At 41.4% G+C, this 16,557-nt stretch overlaps 2 protein-coding genes across 4 annotated transcripts; one reads left to right on the plus strand and one right to left on the minus strand.

Moving 5' to 3' along the window:
* Window positions 1-523: 523 nt before the first annotated feature.
* dolk (dolichol kinase) lies at window positions 524-5,445 on the plus strand. Its single transcript, XM_008289327.1, has 2 exons — window positions 524-681; window positions 1,972-5,445. Exon 2 carries the CDS (start codon window positions 2,130-2,132, stop codon window positions 3,699-3,701), a length of 1,572 nt encoding a protein of 523 aa, XP_008287549.1. The 5' UTR covers window positions 524-681; window positions 1,972-2,129; the 3' UTR covers window positions 3,702-5,445.
* Window positions 3,656-16,505, minus strand: phyhd1 (phytanoyl-CoA dioxygenase domain containing 1). Of its 3 annotated transcripts, none has more exons than XM_008289326.1 (12): window positions 14,546-14,771; window positions 12,881-13,039; window positions 12,498-12,573; window positions 12,367-12,414; window positions 12,230-12,285; window positions 12,087-12,149; window positions 11,971-11,992; window positions 8,999-9,127; window positions 8,796-8,912; window positions 8,065-8,191; window positions 5,689-5,784; window positions 3,656-4,027 (listed from the first exon to the last, which is right to left on the minus strand). In XM_008289326.1, the coding sequence occupies exons 1-11, from the start codon at window positions 14,576-14,578 to the stop codon at window positions 5,736-5,738; spliced, it is 879 nt and encodes a 292-aa protein (XP_008287548.1). In that variant the 5' UTR covers window positions 14,579-14,771; the 3' UTR covers window positions 3,656-4,027; window positions 5,689-5,735. The 3 variants fall into 3 exon arrangements, with proteins under 3 accessions (XP_008287548.1, XP_008287547.1, XP_008287546.1); XM_008289325.1 differs by lacking the exon at window positions 3,656-4,027 and adding an exon at window positions 16,490-16,505 and having other exon boundaries at window positions 5,455-5,784; window positions 14,546-14,686; XM_008289324.1 differs by lacking the exon at window positions 3,656-4,027 and having other exon boundaries at window positions 5,455-5,784; window positions 14,546-14,770.
* Window positions 16,506-16,557: the final 52 nt, after the last annotated feature.

The raw sequence follows: 16,557 nt of genomic DNA on the forward strand, positions 1-16,557 counted from the left end.
AACTTACTCAGGGAAATATTTATAATTAAGAACATTCTTGGCTCTTCACCGCAATATACCCCGTCTAAATTTAAATAATACATATTACTAAAGGCTTTTAACCTTAATATTTAATTTACTCAGATAAATTTGTATTTTACTTTATATTGTAGGGTCTTGACTTTAATATTTGCTTTACTCAGCTTAATCGGAATACTTAACCTACGCAGGTAAATTGACATAAACTATAGGACCTTAACATTAATTTTTAATTTAGTCAGACAAATTTGCATTATTGATAATATTGTAATTATTTTATGTAACTTCATGTAAATTTCGTCTGGATATCCTGCTTTTGCGTTGTCTGTTAAAGTGCAAATAAATAATGTTGTTATTATTATTATTATTATTATTATTATTATTGGGGCAAAATGTTAGCCAAAATGCGTGTTTAATCTACAGTATATTACTTCTCTCAGAAAAACTGTACTATTAATTTAATATAAGAATAAACTATGGGAGGAAACTCGCCTTTAAGAGTTATTTTTACGAGTGCACCACGTGACCCGGCTGTCAAACATGGCCCCTTCCTACTGGGTGTGAGAGGAGCGACAGCTGACAAAGGAAAGAACTGTGTCCAGAAAGGACGGCAGCGATTCAAATCTCAGCACAGCTTCGTCCAGACAACGCTGCACTTATGTGGTGAGTCCGCTCGTCTTTGTCAGCCCGCGTTTCATTCCCGCACCGCCGGCTGAGTGCGCTCAGTGTCGCGGTGCTAACTCGGTCCACTCAGCTGCATTTCGCTGTTAGCTTGATGCTGTCCGAGGCTGCAGCATCCTCGCCTCACTGAGGGTTAGCTGACCGCATCGGGCTGTATCAGCAATAAATGTCTCGATGTCAGAAATTATACATTTTTTTTGTCTTTTTCACTGAATCGAGTGCTAATCTCAGCCTCCAGAGTAGATCCAGGACACTTGGACGGTCAGTTCTAACCTCCAACCCCCACAGGAACAAAAGGTTGCAGCTGATGTGGAAAGAACATGCGTTTCTCCTGGGCTTCATACACGTGTTCAGATGGTGGTGTGAATTTCACACAGATTGGCTAAATGCTCAGTGTGGCCATAGTTCAGTGTAGGGAGCAGATAAAGCAGGACCAAGGTTCAGAGTGGCAAGGAGGGCAAATGACTCAGCCTCAAACACAGTGCTGGATACAGGAGTGCCGGGGATTTTTTGGTAGGACTGCATGACATTGGGGAAAAAAATGACAAAGTGATTTTTACTGCAGTGTGAAAAACTACAGAAATATTGATCAGAAAATCTTAATATAGGAAGAATTAATAATTGTAGACTGACTGCAGTGATTTAATAGAGGAGCGCTCTCTGCATCAAAGAAAAAATCATATTTAAAAAGCTATTTAGAACCTTTCGCATATGGTGTAACTGGCAAAGATATCCCGTTTTTTTCTGTTTGGATGACATTCAGATCTGGTTTTGCAATCATGCAGACTTTTGCGGTGCTGACTTGAATTAGTTGTGTTGCCTTGTGTAGTAGCAGCAATTTAAAGAAACGCTTCTGATCCAGTGGCTGTTTGCTTCAACATTTTGCAACCAGATTCTTCTTTTCAGTGTTTTTTTCGGGTCCTCGCTCATTTCGTATTGTGTACATTTGGAGCCTGCATGTCAACAAACTCTGTCCTGTCACGTGAGTTTAAAAAAAAAGCTCCAAGAACCTTTAACTGAGAGTAAAACATGTTCTACTAGACAGAATTGTTTTGTGCGTTAGTCATCGGAAATAAGAGCAACGTGAGCAAAAAGGTTGTAGCATGATGTGTTTGAGACACGTTGCCTTATTTCATACTGCACTTCTTGCACATAAGCACTCAGCAATATGCTGTGCATCCCTAAATATCATTTGTTGTTGTATTTTGTGCTGAATTGTGTATTTTCTCATGAATGGTAGACTGACTTATCTTCCTTTCTTCTTTTTTTTAGACATCCACAGCAAGGGAAAAGTACCTGCCAAATGATGAAGTGTGCCAGAGAGAGGAACTGACAGAAGAAGGCCTTCATTGTTGCAGACCATCTGTTCAGATCCACCCGCCTCCTCCTCCTCCTCCTCCTCCCTCCCTGTGAGCCCCCACCCGGCAGCCATGCATATCAACCCGGTGTACGTGGAGTCCACTGTAGTTCTGGCGGTGGTGTTGTGTGTCCACATGGCGGTGTGGAACCAGCACTCCTGGTGCAGCATCGCCCTCGTCATTCAGGCGTTCTACGTGCAGCACAAGTGGGACCGCCTGCTCAGGTCGGGGGGCGCCGTGTTCCAGTTTCGTCCAACAGCAAACAGCGGCATCGTTCCAGCCTCCATGGTGATGCCTTTATTGGGCCTGGCGCTGAGAGAAAAGTGCTCCGCCTCAGGGAATGTCTACTTTGAGCGCTTCTCCATGGTGGTCACCATCACAGGCATGATGCTGGCTCTGTTTCTCTCCCTGATTGCGCTGGGCATCACAAGACCCGTCCCCACCAACACTTGTGTGATTGCAGGAATGGCCGGCAGTGCGATTCTCTACACGACAAAGCAGACGCTGACCGTGTCTGAGGTCATCGAGGTCTTAGAGGTCCTGTTGATCTTCGTCTATCTCAGTCTGATTGTGCTTTACTTGCTGCCGCGCTGCTTCACGCCCGGAGAGGCGCTTCTCATCGTCGGTGGAATCAGTTTCATTGTGAACCAGCTCATCAAGCGCTCCCTGAACCTGGCAGAGGTGAAAGGAGATCCAGTGAACTACTTCCTGCCGGTTGTAGTGGTGGGGTCACTGTTGTTGGGGGTTTTCTTTGCGCTGCTCTTCTGCTTCATGGAGTCAGAGACTTGGGTGTCATCACTTTTCTTTCATATGATGACAGCGGTTCTGGGTCTGGGGATCCTGATGCCGTGGCTTTCCTTGTTCATCGGCCGGCATCCCCTCATGTGGCTGCTGGACTTTGTTACGTTCAATGACAGAAGACTCTGTCTGCTGGGGTACTGGGTGTTCCTGGCTGTCGTGGCCACTTTTGTTGTGTTACATCAGAACTATCAGCGCCAGTCGGGGTCCAAGAAGCACCAGGCCTCGACTGTTGTCAGGAAGTACTTCCATCTGATTGTCGTGGCCACGTACGTTCCAGGGCTGATATACGACCGGCAGCTGCTCCATGTGGCCTCCGTGGGTTGCTTGGCGATTTTCTTGTTCCTGGAATACGTGCGTTACTTTAGAATCAGGCCTCTCGGTCAGCTGCTCAGGCAGCTGCTCACCTTGTTCCTGGATGAACGGGACTCGGGGCCTCTCATCCTCACCCACGTTTACCTGCTGCTGGGCATGTCTCTGCCCATTTGGCTGTTTCCTGGGCCCTGTGCACCAAAGGGGATTCTCCCTGGGGCAGGCGGCCTGGTGCCCTATGCAGGTGTGCTCGCTGTGGGGGTCGGAGACACTGTGGCGTCTGTGTTTGGCAGCACCATGGGGGAGATCCGCTGGCCCGGCACTAAGAAAACCATGGAGGGGACTGCAACATCGGTGTTTGCTCAGATCATCGCCGTGGCCATGTTTCTCATCTTTGATGGGAGCATCAATCTGAACTCTACCTACTCATGGATTGTTGGCTCCATCACTCTGGTGGCCATGTTGGAAGCCTACACCTCCCAAATAGACAACCTCCTGCTCCCACTCTACCTCTTCATCCTGCTGTTGCTTTGAATGGGCAGATGGCACAAACAAACAGATCCCTCCCCCCCCCCGTTCTCAGCCCTGTATGGTGGGCAAGCAAAAACGCTGAAGTTGGAAAAAAATGTCTAAAATAATGTTGTAGAGGTCTCTTTAGGAATCAGTGGACTTGATCACAAATAGACGTGGGTTTTACTAGCACAAGAGTTGACTAGTTAAAAGCCAACAGTGTAATCAGGTCTCATAATTATGTCAGCAAACAACACACACAAAAAAAAAATCTTCTCCTCACTTTACTGGCGTAACGTTAGCATGAAGTTAGAGTCTGTTGTGCTCAGATCATCTCAGTATCAGTTGCTCTGGAATGAGAAATGAGACATTTTTAGAGTAAGTTGCTGAGAAATGTGAGGAAGAGTTGCTAAATATTCTTTGAGCTTCGTGACAGCGGTGGTGTATGCTTTCACCGCTGACACCAACAACTCCTAAATTATGCAACAGGAGATTCAGTTTAGCAAAGTGAGAAAACGTCCTTTTAAACCAGTGGTCCAGAATAGTGGACCTGTGGGCGCCACATTTTGATCATCAGTGAGGATTCGTTTCCTATTCTGCAAACAGATACATGCCTTTGTATTGCCTTTTGAAGAACATTATTTAAAGTTAACTTATTGATACATCTCTTTCTTAATCAAGCCCTTCATTCTTAGATTATTATTTTGCCTCCCTGATGGCAATACGAAAGACTTACTGCTGAAAATATTTGCCTTAAGAAGTATATTTTCTATCACATATGACTAACTATTATAGAGGCGGTAGATGAAAGCATGGCAGCCCTCAACTCTTCTTTACAAGGGCTGATTTATACTTAAATATGGCAGAAACTCACTATGCTCCTGCATGATACTAATGTGAAATCAAGTACTGTAACATATATGCAGGTATCCTACGGTATATTTTTGTTGGATAGATCGACTTTGCTTAGTATTTCGGTGGTTTGACGGGACCCCCATAGCGGTAAAACTTAATATATACATTTCCTTGTGACACTGAGCCTTCAAACCGTGCGTATTTTGGGACTGTAGATATGCTTCGGGCCAAAATAATGAACAATGCCCCTTACTTTTTGTGACTTTTTTCCGTCCCAAATTATTTGAAATGCTTTATAGAAATATCCTTAAATGTCACAAGTTTGATCCATCCAGATGGGGACGCTACAGTTTAGAACCTGAACCTTGTTTTCAGCACAATTTAATTGTTTAATGTTCACCTATAAAAGTTCTTTGGTGTTTTTTTTATGTTGTGATTACAGTTTTATTAGCATGATCCTGCTAGTATCTTGTTTTTGCCATCCTCCTTACATTTTTTTAAAAAGATGTAACACTGCATGTTGAGTTTATCAGAGGAGAAAAGATAAAAACTGAAACGCCTCCTATTTGTAGTCTGTTTAATGCTGATGTGAGGATTGAGACGAGGGACCTGTGTGACTGGCTGACTGGACTTTAACAAGACAAGCGTTAACCCTTTGCTTTCTCAGTTTGATTTGACGGCTAACATAAGAAGCTTGCAGTTTATAATCATTCGTACATGAAGTTTGCTTGTTTTTCATTTGAGTTGTGTCTTAAAATGAACATACTTGAAAACAGAAATGCTTACTGTTGTCTGTAAAAAAATAAAATAAAAATAAAAATGTAAGAATCTGCCATCTCACTTGGACACAGATTTGAAAAACATAAAGCTGGTTGATGTCAATGAGGAAATACTGAATAAAAGTGGATCTGGATACCAGTTGTGTTGTGGGATGTATGTGGGAAGTTTTTTTATTTCAATGAAATCTTCATTTTAAAAAAATTGATATATTCTTTGGAAATCTAAGCTAGCCACAATTAATCCACTATTTTGGAAGTAATTCTGAGTCAGGCTACGTACTAGTCTACATATAGGTCAGAAAAATAGAGTCATATAAGATTTTATAAACAGCAATAAGAAACTGCAGCACATTTTCTAAAGATAAAACTATTCATACATGTTGGTCCCTTTTTGGAAAGTATCCTGAGCAGTCAAAGACATTCTTCATTTAGTGTAGAGAGGTGGGAACGGGAGCTCTTCAGTGGGCTGCAACCTTTGAAGACCAAAGAGATGAAAATATGACAGCTCGGTTACAATGCGGAACTTTTGGAAGCAGCAACACTCCTACTGAGTTAGCAAATCACAAAGGTTACAATTTAGGATATATGAGGTGTGGCTATTAAATAATGACAGTAATGTTGTGACTTAATTTTGTCTCAATGTACACTGTGTGGTTCGACTGACATGAGCCCAGTCTTATTATTTAAGAGCCACATCTGGCACATTTTGCTGCACGGCTCATCCAGAATTTAAATTGTCGGTTTCACAAATTCATGCCGTCCTCCTTGTGTAACAATCATGCTCTTATCAAGAACTCGTGTGGTAATGCTGCATCACATGTTTTAAATCTATTACACACAGTGAATTTTGAACTAAAGCTTGACTTAAAAAAATATTTCACAAATTAAATCACAATATCTATGAGAAAATTAAAAATTTGATTTGTTACCCAAATTGTTTAGTCATATTATTGATTCAATTTAAGGACTGTTCTTTGCTGTTACACTACAAATTAGATATTTAGTATTGGGCCATGAATGTCATGCAGCATTAAAGCTACGTTTGCAACAAAAGTTATGCAGCCGTTCTTGCTGTAGCCAAAAGTGTCAGTTACAGTACAATAGCATAACTTCATTTACCTAGATTTCACTTAGTCGGATGATTTAAAGACAAGTTGACATTAAGTGACCTGACTGAGCAAATAAGATGGGACAGCATGCAGAAGAACATGTTTCAGTCTGTTTACATCCGTTCCTTCACTGAGATGTTTATGTGTAACACACCAGAAAAGTCTAACTACAAGTAGAGCAGCACTTATAAGAACAAAACCCTTTTCAGACATGCATACTATCACTGCTTCATCAGTCTGTTAAAGGGACGGCATTCTGTCATGCAGACAAAGATGTCCTTTATGTTAATGTTCCTAACAGCTTCATTCAGACAGACCCTCCACAGAGACAGAGAGCCATGGTATGTGTGCAATACTTGACAAGCACATGAGACTGAACAGTAATAGGAAAGACTCCTACAAACAGCTGGTAGCAACAAACTAAGCTTCAATCCTGTTAAACTATTACTATAAAAATTAGGATTATATTCATTAATGGTGAGTCTCAACAATCTGACCTGTTCTGTCTTAATTACAGTAAAGTTGTGTTTTTAATTAACATTTCAGTTTGTAATAGATGTGAAATTGTGGGGCAAAGTGCATGAGGAGGACGTTTTGTGATTTACTGTCTTCTGTGTTCTCTGGGATGTTTTTTTGTCTAACATTGGTGCTGAAACATGGAAAAAAAAAAACCCCACTGCATCACTTGTGTGTACCTATCCGCTGACGCATGCAGTAAGGCATGGAGTTCAGACTCATGTTCTGTTGAAAGCGATACAGAAATGTTACAAGGTCCGACCGGGGATTTCTAATGGAAAAGTGAGCAGGGTGTTCATTTAGACATGAAGCCGAGCCGTTCAGATGACATCAGCTTAACAAAAAGGAGCGCATGTCTGAAAGCTGCACAGTAAAATCTCAAGTTTCCTGATATTAGCTACCATTACCCACCATGAGGGTGGTGCAGGGTCGTACCAGACGAGGTACGGCAGCGTGTTTAATTACTGATAAATTAAACTTTTCATCTGTGAGAGGAAGATTGTCCTCATGTCTCTGTAGTGAAGCTTGTGAACACAAAAACTACAGTAGGACCTTCATGTTTACATACTTGTGCTTCATATGGAGTAGATGATTTAATAAACAGCCCTTTATAACAGGAGACAGATCACAATAGGAGACGCATAGGTTTCAGTATTGAAATGTAATACTGGGACACTTAAATAGAACAGAACTGCAATAATGCTATGAGAGGCAGCTGTCCTTTTCCTACTGCGACAAGTCAAAGTGTCGGTCTATTTTGAAGCTGCACATTAGTATAAGAAATGATTTCCTAAAAGCACACTAACAAGTTCAAATTGATGCCAGATATGCAGTATGCAAACACACGCTTGCTGGTATCAAGTGTGTGTTTGCAGCTGACAAATCAGAGCAGCAGAGATTAAATTTGGTGCATCTTGCAGCACAACAGCAACATTATACACATTAATGAGGTAGAACTTATTGTCACAGAGATCATGTGGCTCTTGCTTCAAGAACAGTCTCATTTTAATATCGCCGCTCATTTCATTCATCCTTCTATGTGCTGCCGTGGCAACCATCTGCCAGAAACACCTGATTCACAAAATAAAAGAAACACAGCAACCCCTCCCAGCTCTGATAAACTCTCACCAGTTGTCGGGGCTCCAGCGGGTCTCCTGGGCCTCCATGATGTGGAAGGTGTAGACGTGGCGAGAGTCTTCGGAGATGTTTTCAGCGCTTCGATGCACCACCTCCCCGTGGATCAGGACGACACCGCCTGAACACAGAGAGATGGATGAAGGTTGGGAATGTGCAAAAGCTGGCCTACACTGGCTTCTTTGGTAATCCAGCACTAATGCTGTTTTTGAGCCCAAGTAATCTGACTTTTTTTTTTTCCCCAATTAATCTTTTCGTCTTACATTTTAAGAGCTGAAACCACTTTAGGAGATATACTTGATAGCTTTCTAACGGAGCAGCAGATGAGAAGTCGATGCTTGTTTTGTGTAAGCACAGTAATTGTGAACGTAGGTTAGCTTAGCATAAAAGATGCAAACAGGAGAAAATGATCTACATGGTCATACGTGGAGACCTGCTTCTTGTGCAGGGACAGAATGCCCCCAGTCAGGAATCAGTCCTGCCTTCTCAATAGGAAAGAAAATGATCACACTTCCCAAATTGTTCCTTTAAATGATTGTTTGTTTCATCACTACACAATGCACATTATGCAGATTGTTTAGATACTTCACCAGCGTTGTCACAAAATCCCACTAGTGCTTCTATACACTATTGGATACTTTTATAAAACACAAAGCGCCTTAATATTCAAATTTCTCCTTCACCCGTCATTAGTCAATGTAAATTCAACAACAAATGCAAATTACCTTTTTTAACCGGCGTGGCGATAAACTTCTTTTCATCATACGTCTGCTCTTTACCGATGAAGTCCGTCAGGGGAAAGGTGCCCTTCGGGGTGCGAACCATACGACGAGAAATGCCACCTGGGAAGAGGAAAGGATGTTTTCATCATAACAGATTGAGCGCTAAAAAGTTTCTGGATGACATATGTACGCTGTTTGCTACTTACTGTTGTGCGACCCTGGGATGAACCACAGGCAGCCGTTGTTAACAGTAGCATCTTCCAGGGCGATCCACAGCCCCATGACTCTGCCCAGCGGCTCCGTGAACAGAAATGTGGCATCTTGGTGTGGTGTCACTACAAAACACAAGAATCTGCTGAAATTCCAAAATAAAACAATATCAAAAGAAAAAGAAAAAGAATCTCTTGCGTGAGCTCCTAATTTCAATAACAGACTTCAGCTACAATAAAAAGATAACAATGGATAAATCCAGATTCCCACATGTTCATCTTTGTCCAAAAAAACATCACAAAAAACCTGCATGACAGAGGTTTATGAATCTATCTATAACTTACTGACTTTACATCTGGTTCTACCAAAACATTACAAGGATCTAAACTAGTTCATACAGGCTTAAGTAGCTACTGTTGAACTAAAGAAACATCACAACAACACTGATCCTGAGATGTGGTTTAAATGCAAAGTAGTCTTAGTGTACTCATTTGTTGTGAAGAATGAACAATTAAGGAGCTAAATTACAACAGCTTTGGATGAACAGTCCTAATATCTCAAACATTTAATAGGTAATCTGTTTTTGAGAACACACGAGCAAACATTTGTAAATATGTGGAAAAAGTTACAAAAAAATAGAACACTACATGAGATCGAGGGAAAAAAGTTACATACATATTAAAAAGCAAACTGTAACAGCGTTTATGAGGAAACGGTTAAGCATTAACTCGTATACCTTAAAATATTTAATTTAACTTTTGTAAGGGTGATATATGTACAGGTGCAGCTCAAAAAATGACAAAATGAAAGTTATTTTCTTGTAACCGAATACAAAAAGGTAAACTCATATAGTCTATATTCACTACACGTAACTTTAAATATTTCAAGGTTTTTTTGCTTTAATTTAGATGATTATGGCTTGTAGCTCATGAAAATCATCCATCCATTATCTATACACCGCTTAATCCTCACTAGGGTCATGGGGGGCTGGAGTCTATGCCAGCTGACTTAGGGTGAAGGCAGGGGACACTCTGGACAGGTCACCAGTCTATCACAGGGCTACACTTAAAACAGACAAACAAGCACACTCACATTCACACCTACGGACAATTTAGAATCACCAATTAACCTCAACATGTATTTCAATTCAATTCAATTCAATTCAATTCGCAATTTATTGTCATTGCACATGTCACAAGTACAGAGCAACGAGAAGAACAGTTTACATCCCATCCAAGAAACATATAAAGACAGTAATAACAGGGGGAGACAGGAGGGGAGAAACTGTCGTGTCGCCCAGCCTGAGCGGGGTCACCTCATAAGATAGGAAAAGGGAAAACAAGAGGGAAGATGAGGGGAAAAAAAGGCAATTCCCAAACTGGGCTCCTCGGGGGGGGGCCACAGTGTGGGATTAGGAAAAAAAACACCTCAGCACATAGCAACATGATAAAAACATCACAACAAAACTCAAGACTTGCACATGTGGGAGGGGAGGAGGGTGTTGGGGAGGGTAGGTGTCACAGCTCAGACACCGGGGGGAGCGCGCAGCCACGAGGCACCTCGCGTCATCCCACAGCATACTGGTCTGTGACGGGGGAGGGAGAGGGGGTGGGGAGCCAACCAAGGCGTTGAGTCCAGGGGTGTGTGTGTGTTGTGTGTCTTCGTGTACGTGTATGTGTAAGTCCATGAGCTTCATCACCGCCCAGACTCAACAGTGTCTCTGACGTCTGATGCAGGTGACGGGACACGGCCGTTGCCGTGGAGACGACCTCGAAGAGTTCTGGTCCAGAACAAAGTTCACAGGAGAAGGAGTAGGGGAGGGGAGGGGCTGAGCATCTGTCTGCACAACATCCAGGAGAAGTGTAGAGGTATCAGCCTTCCAAGGCCAAGGCCAAAGCGGGGGAGCCGAATGAAGATAAAGATTGTTTGGGTCAGGCCGACTTGTGATTTACCGTCAGTCCTTAGAGTCCCACTGGTTCTCTCTGTGATCCAAAAAAGCCGAATATGATGGCCCATTACATCCGGATCGGGCTGTTCAACCGCTCCAAGGTGGTGTCCATCTTGCGAATCAGTTCTGGAACCCCGTCCAGTTTGCGATTGTGTTTGCATATCGCTTGAGTCTGAGAGTTGACAGCCCGAAGCAATCCCTCCATGACGGGCAGCTTGTCAAATGCCAAAACTGCTGCCTCCGTCTTCCGAACTTTGCGATAAAGCAGGAACCCGCAAACTCCAAACAGCAGGAAGCCTGTTGTCATGATCCCAATTATGTAGACGTCTTCAACATCCTCCACGGAAAGTATAGAGAGGCACATGGCCCTCCACTCCTTCCAGAAGTCCATCGTGTATCCCGCTGCAAACGTTCCGTCGGGGCAGGCGGGCTCTCCTTTGCCCAGTCTTCTCGTCGAGAAAATTTGATCAATTGCGTTGAGAGACCAGCTGATCAGATCCATGATTCAGGGTTTTGGAGTTTCGGAGTGAAATGCAGAGAGAGGCTCTGATAGATTCAGACAAAGACAGACTGAGGGAGGAAGCCGGAGAACCCGGAGAGAACCCACAGTGCACGGGGAGAACATGCAAACTCCACACAGAAAGATCCCGCGTGTCCTTACCGGGACGCGAACTGGCGACCTTCTGGCTATGAGGCAACGATGCTAACCACCGAGCCCCCTTGCAGTTTATGAAAATCAGAAATCTCAAAATGTTTAAACTGTGTTAGAACCTTTTAAGCTGCACCTGTAGGTTCTGTTATTTATCTATGTAGCTTTCATGTTTGCTTTTACTCGACTTTTCCGTCTTGTTTTGATACCAAGTCTGGGTATATGCAACAAAAAATGAAAAATAGGGATAAAGTAAGGGAAGTGTTGGTCATTGGTCACATTCTCTGAGCTGTTCAGGAAGTTATGACAGAAAAAGTTGTGCATTTGTTGTTCAAAGCTGCTAATAAAAAGACACAGCTGAGTTTTCTTACCTTCTCCACCAATTCCTGGTTGCTGAAAAAGATAAAGAATGATTCTATTTTAATTTGTCTTTACATATAGTAGCATAATCTAACACTATAAGATATTTTACAGACAGATGCTTTACCTTGAAAATGTACATGCTCTGCAGAATCACTGGAGTGGCAAGACCCAGCTTCTTAGCGATGCCCTGAGAGAACATTAGACGTATGAGTTGGTTATTCTGTGACTCAGTACATGATCCTCCCACATTGTCCTGCAGCTACTCACCTGAACTTTGGGTGAATGTGTAACCTTTTTGTACAAAGGCTCGTACGCATGAAGTGCTAAAAGACAGAAACTGGTATCAGTCGGGGACTTTTAGAGAGATCTGTGTACACAAATTCAAGAAATGTAAGAAATCTCACCATGTCCGACTTTATTTACTGAGCGCTGTTTTGGTACGATGAACTCCCCTGAAAGTCAAGAAAGGATTCATCTCATTTCACTGCATAAGAAATAATCTACAGGCTGCAGAGAGAGTGACACTAAAACTCACCTTTGTCATCAAAAACTCCCTTCTCAAAGAAAAAGCGGATCTTATCTCCACTTGTGATGAAATAGTCAGCGTTTCCCTGCGGGTCAGAGAGGTTAACGTGGGTCAGGTGATCAGCCAGTTACATTACAGAGGACAGAGTCACTCCACTGACTACACTGTTGACATAAGAGTTTGCTATTAGCCAGACAGCAGGGACACTTGGGGTCGAGGTAAAACACTATGAACCAGAGCGGAGGCATCTGCAGGCTACATGATCCTGATCACACACAGTCTTACCTGCATCTTTAAGTGCCGATGTAATGGAAAGCATGAGAGAGAAACATGGTTGACTGAACAGCTGACCCTGTTGGACGTGTGTTGTGTTGCCACATCCACCGGGTTACCTGTGTTTTGAGCTGCTCGTCGTGGTAGGTGGAGAAGGTGGTGCGGCAGTGCTCGGGGACGTCCATCCTGTCCACGACCTCCGACATCCTCTGCCTCAGTTCGTCACACTCCTGAGAGGTGAGCAGCCCGTCCAGAACCACGTAGCCGTCCTCCCTGTACTGTGAAGCCGGAGGAAAGAGCTGCTGAGTCAGCTTTAATAACTCACAGGGCAGAAGAAGCAATTATTGAGGCCTCTAGCTGTCTCCGCTATAATTATATTTCATGTCTATTCCCTCTTTTTTTTTCAGCAAAGTCAAACACTGGTTCAATTCCACAATGTTATCAGTCTGTAAATGCATTATAATTTAAAGTATGCAATTAAAGAAAAATGGAGCACAAACAAGAAAAGGTCTCGTGAGGTTTTTGTGTCTTGCTTGTGTTCGTTGAGCTTTGAAATATCAGAGACATGTGAAAAACACTCTTGACAGTTTCCTAAAACCAGAAGTGAGGTGATGAAAATGTTGTTTGCTTATAAAAAAAAAATCCCAAATCAGACATGTTCAATTTATTATTACATGACAAACAAAGCCTCCTGACTAAGTATCTGGAAATTAGAGAGCAATACTAGTTGAATATCAAAACAGTCGTGCTGATTAAACTGACCAATCAAATAACTGAGCCACAATGTTGCTACAACTACAATAATTAATCCATTAGTCGATTAGTTGCCAGCTATCAAATTCATCTGTTTTGGTAAATGAGTTGGAGTCTGTTTTTTTATTTTTAGGGGGAAAAAAGTCTAAATTTCTTTGATTCCTGCTTGTGTGAATATTTTCTGTCTTCTTTCCTCTGTGACAGTAAACTGAATATCTATAGGTAGAAGACAAAACTAGACATTTCAGGATCCTGGGCTTTGGGAAACACCGATCAGCATTTTTCACCATTTTCTGACATGTTTTAAATGAAGAACTGATTAATTAATGCAGAAATTATTCAACAGATTTATCGACAATGGAAATAATCACTGGTCACATATTTCACACTAAAATGCAATTAATGTAGTAGTTTAAAATCTCTTTGGTTCTAGTTGGTCCACTCTGAGGATTTGCAGCTTTTCTACATTTTCTATCACAGCAATATTTTTAGGCCTTGAACTGCTTTAAAATGAACTCATCATCAGATTCATTAATAATGAAAACCATCACTGTTGCAGGATTTAAACGCACACACTAAATCCATTCTGAGGTCTATTACATAATCAGCCGAAGTAAATGTTTAATGTTTCATCCCTGTGAAGGAATTTGTGACATCTTCTCTTGAAACAGATTTACTTGCTCCAGGAAAAAACACTCTTTAGATTTTAGTTTCAGATGTCCTGGCTGTATCCCTGTCTATATATAACACAAGGAATGGATAATGTCTGCATGTTAAATGGGGAATTTACTCTTAAAGGCACAGCTGGTGCTTTATGCAGCAGAAAAGGGGGCGTTTGGTCTCACAAGAGGCCACTTGTAGCTGCAGCATGTTATGTAATGAGCTTGAAATGTGCTCAATCCTGGTTTTCTCCCCCTTCAGAAACACACAGCAGTCAGATTAAGAGCACTTCATTTTCAGCTTTTACAGTTTCAGTGAAGCAGAGGCTGCAGCTCTGTGTGGCCTCGCTGTTGTTTCAAAGCAATCCTCACCTTCTGCACATCCTGATCTGTCATGAAATCCATGCTGGTCTGCAGGCAGAGGTCCACTTCATGTGACAAGCACGACGTGTTTTGAGTGTCTCATCCGGGCAACAGCGCAGCCTCCTGGTTTCCGACCACGTGACCATGTGTCTAAATCAATTAAAGTGTAACCATAAAGAGGCCGTAATAGGATTTTGGACTTTAACTCTTTCAATGCAACGTGTTGCCGCCTGGAGCGTCTGACGGTGCTGCTGCAGTAGCACGGAATGGCCTCTACGTGTCGCTGTTGTAGCGTGTAAATGAACAAATGTAAACAACAGCACCATCTAGTGGCCACTCTGGCTACTTGCACCGAGCAGGAGGGACAGGTGAAAAGTATAAACCCCAAATTATCTAAACCAGTGCCAGAATTTTGTCAGAGATTTAGAGGGTAGGATTAATTTTCCCATTTTTTTATTTATTTTTACTATAATGTATAAAACAAACAAACAAAATATTGGTCAAAATAAAAAGAAAATCTCTAAAAAAAATAAATAAAATAAAGCAAGAACATGAATAATTTAGGGTTTAACTGTAAGTTAAGTACATTCATAAACATCTGTTAAATATTATTTCTGTTGTTCAGCTACAGTTCAGAGGAAAGTACTGCACCTTTTTTTGCTAATTTACATTTATTAGCCAGCAGTAGACAACTTGCTGATTGTTTTTTTTAATCCATAAGCACATCAAATATAGTGAAAGCACTTTTACCAACCACAGCAAAATGCAGCACGCACATCAGTACATCTGTAACCATAATCTAATAGTATACAACAGTACATTTCTCTGCATTATAGGATCTTTCACTTTTCTTCAACAAGTAAATCTAACTAATAATACCTAATTATAATACATTATATAGAATATTATGAACTTGTACTACTTGCAACAGTGTGCATTTGTAATGCTACTATTATTTAAATAAAGAATGTGAAGACTTTCCTTCGACTGCTGCATATAATAATCTGCTCTGCTAAGGCTTGACTACATACTGAATTAAGTAATGTTATTAGACTAAAAAAAGTATCTGACTGGCAGTTACATTTTGGAGACAACCTGTTTTTTGGACATATGTATTACATATACAAGTACAAAAAACTATCATCCCCTTATTTGTTATCAAATAGAAGAGGTATTGTCCCCATTTTATCCAATAAAAGAGTCTGGATTTTTGCAAATAATCATGAGAAAAGTATCTTCAGCTTTTATTCCTGTAAGAACAGCAGTACCATTCAGTTAAAAGTACAAAAGTGCCCATAAGGCAGAACTGTCCCTGTTAAAGCTTAATTAAATATGTCATATTATTGGAACATTACTGCTGACAAATGAGAACATTTCTAATATTACAGCTGCTTGAGGTGGGACAAATTTTAAATTAAAATCCTGTAACAGACATTTCAATCTATTACACTGCATCATATTTTATGAGTTAATCATGTGCTTTAGAACCACATTTTTCAATGTGAACTAGTAGAAAAATGAAGTCTAACCTCAACTTTCATTTTCATTTGAACTGTGATTCTAACTCTTACAACTTACTATACAAAAAAAACAACAAAAAAAACCCCTCAAAAAACAATGAATAACTGTTAGATTTGTTGTAATAATTGTCTGGTCATACTCTGTAAATACAGACAGGTGTTGAACTCTTATGTATTTTACATGAGGGCTTCAGTATGGTTCAGGACAGAAGGACAAAACTTTTATGTTGTAACCTTGGACAAGTCAAGTGTTTTTTATACAGCACATTTAAAACAACAGTTGTTGCTCCAAAGTGCTTTCGATTTGAGACATAACATTAACGTCACAACTTTACCTTACTAAGTTAAAGGTCAAGAACTTACACTGTTACACTGAGAAACTGAAAGCTTCATTTTGAGCAGCTACTTGGAGGCAGTGGAGAGAAAAACTCACTTTTTTCCAAGAAGAGACCTCCAGCAGAACCAGGATCAGGGAGGGCGACCATCTGCCTCGACTGGCTG

The sequence above is a fragment of the Stegastes partitus genome, unplaced genomic scaffold (assembly GCF_000690725.1).
Source record: "Stegastes partitus isolate 25-593 unplaced genomic scaffold, Stegastes_partitus-1.0.2 Scaffold607, whole genome shotgun sequence".
Classification (NCBI taxonomy): Eukaryota; Metazoa; Chordata; class Actinopteri; family Pomacentridae; genus Stegastes; species Stegastes partitus.

Bases quoted from the DNA above. Each gene is read 5' to 3' on its own strand.
- dolk (XM_008289327.1), top strand. From the start codon at position 2,130: ATGCATATCAACCCGGTGTACGTGGAGTCCACTGTAGTTCTGGCGGTG.
- phyhd1 (XM_008289326.1), bottom strand. From the start codon at position 14,578: ATGGATTTCATGACAGATCAGGATGTGCAGAAG. The intron at 12,574-12,880 runs GTAACCCGGTGG...TCTGACCCGCAG, and splicing joins ACGAGCAGCTCAAAACACAG to GGAAACGCTGACTATTTCAT. The intron at 12,415-12,497 runs GTGAGTTTTAGT...CTTGACTTTCAG, and splicing joins GGGAGTTTTTGATGACAAAG to GGGAGTTCATCGTACCAAAA.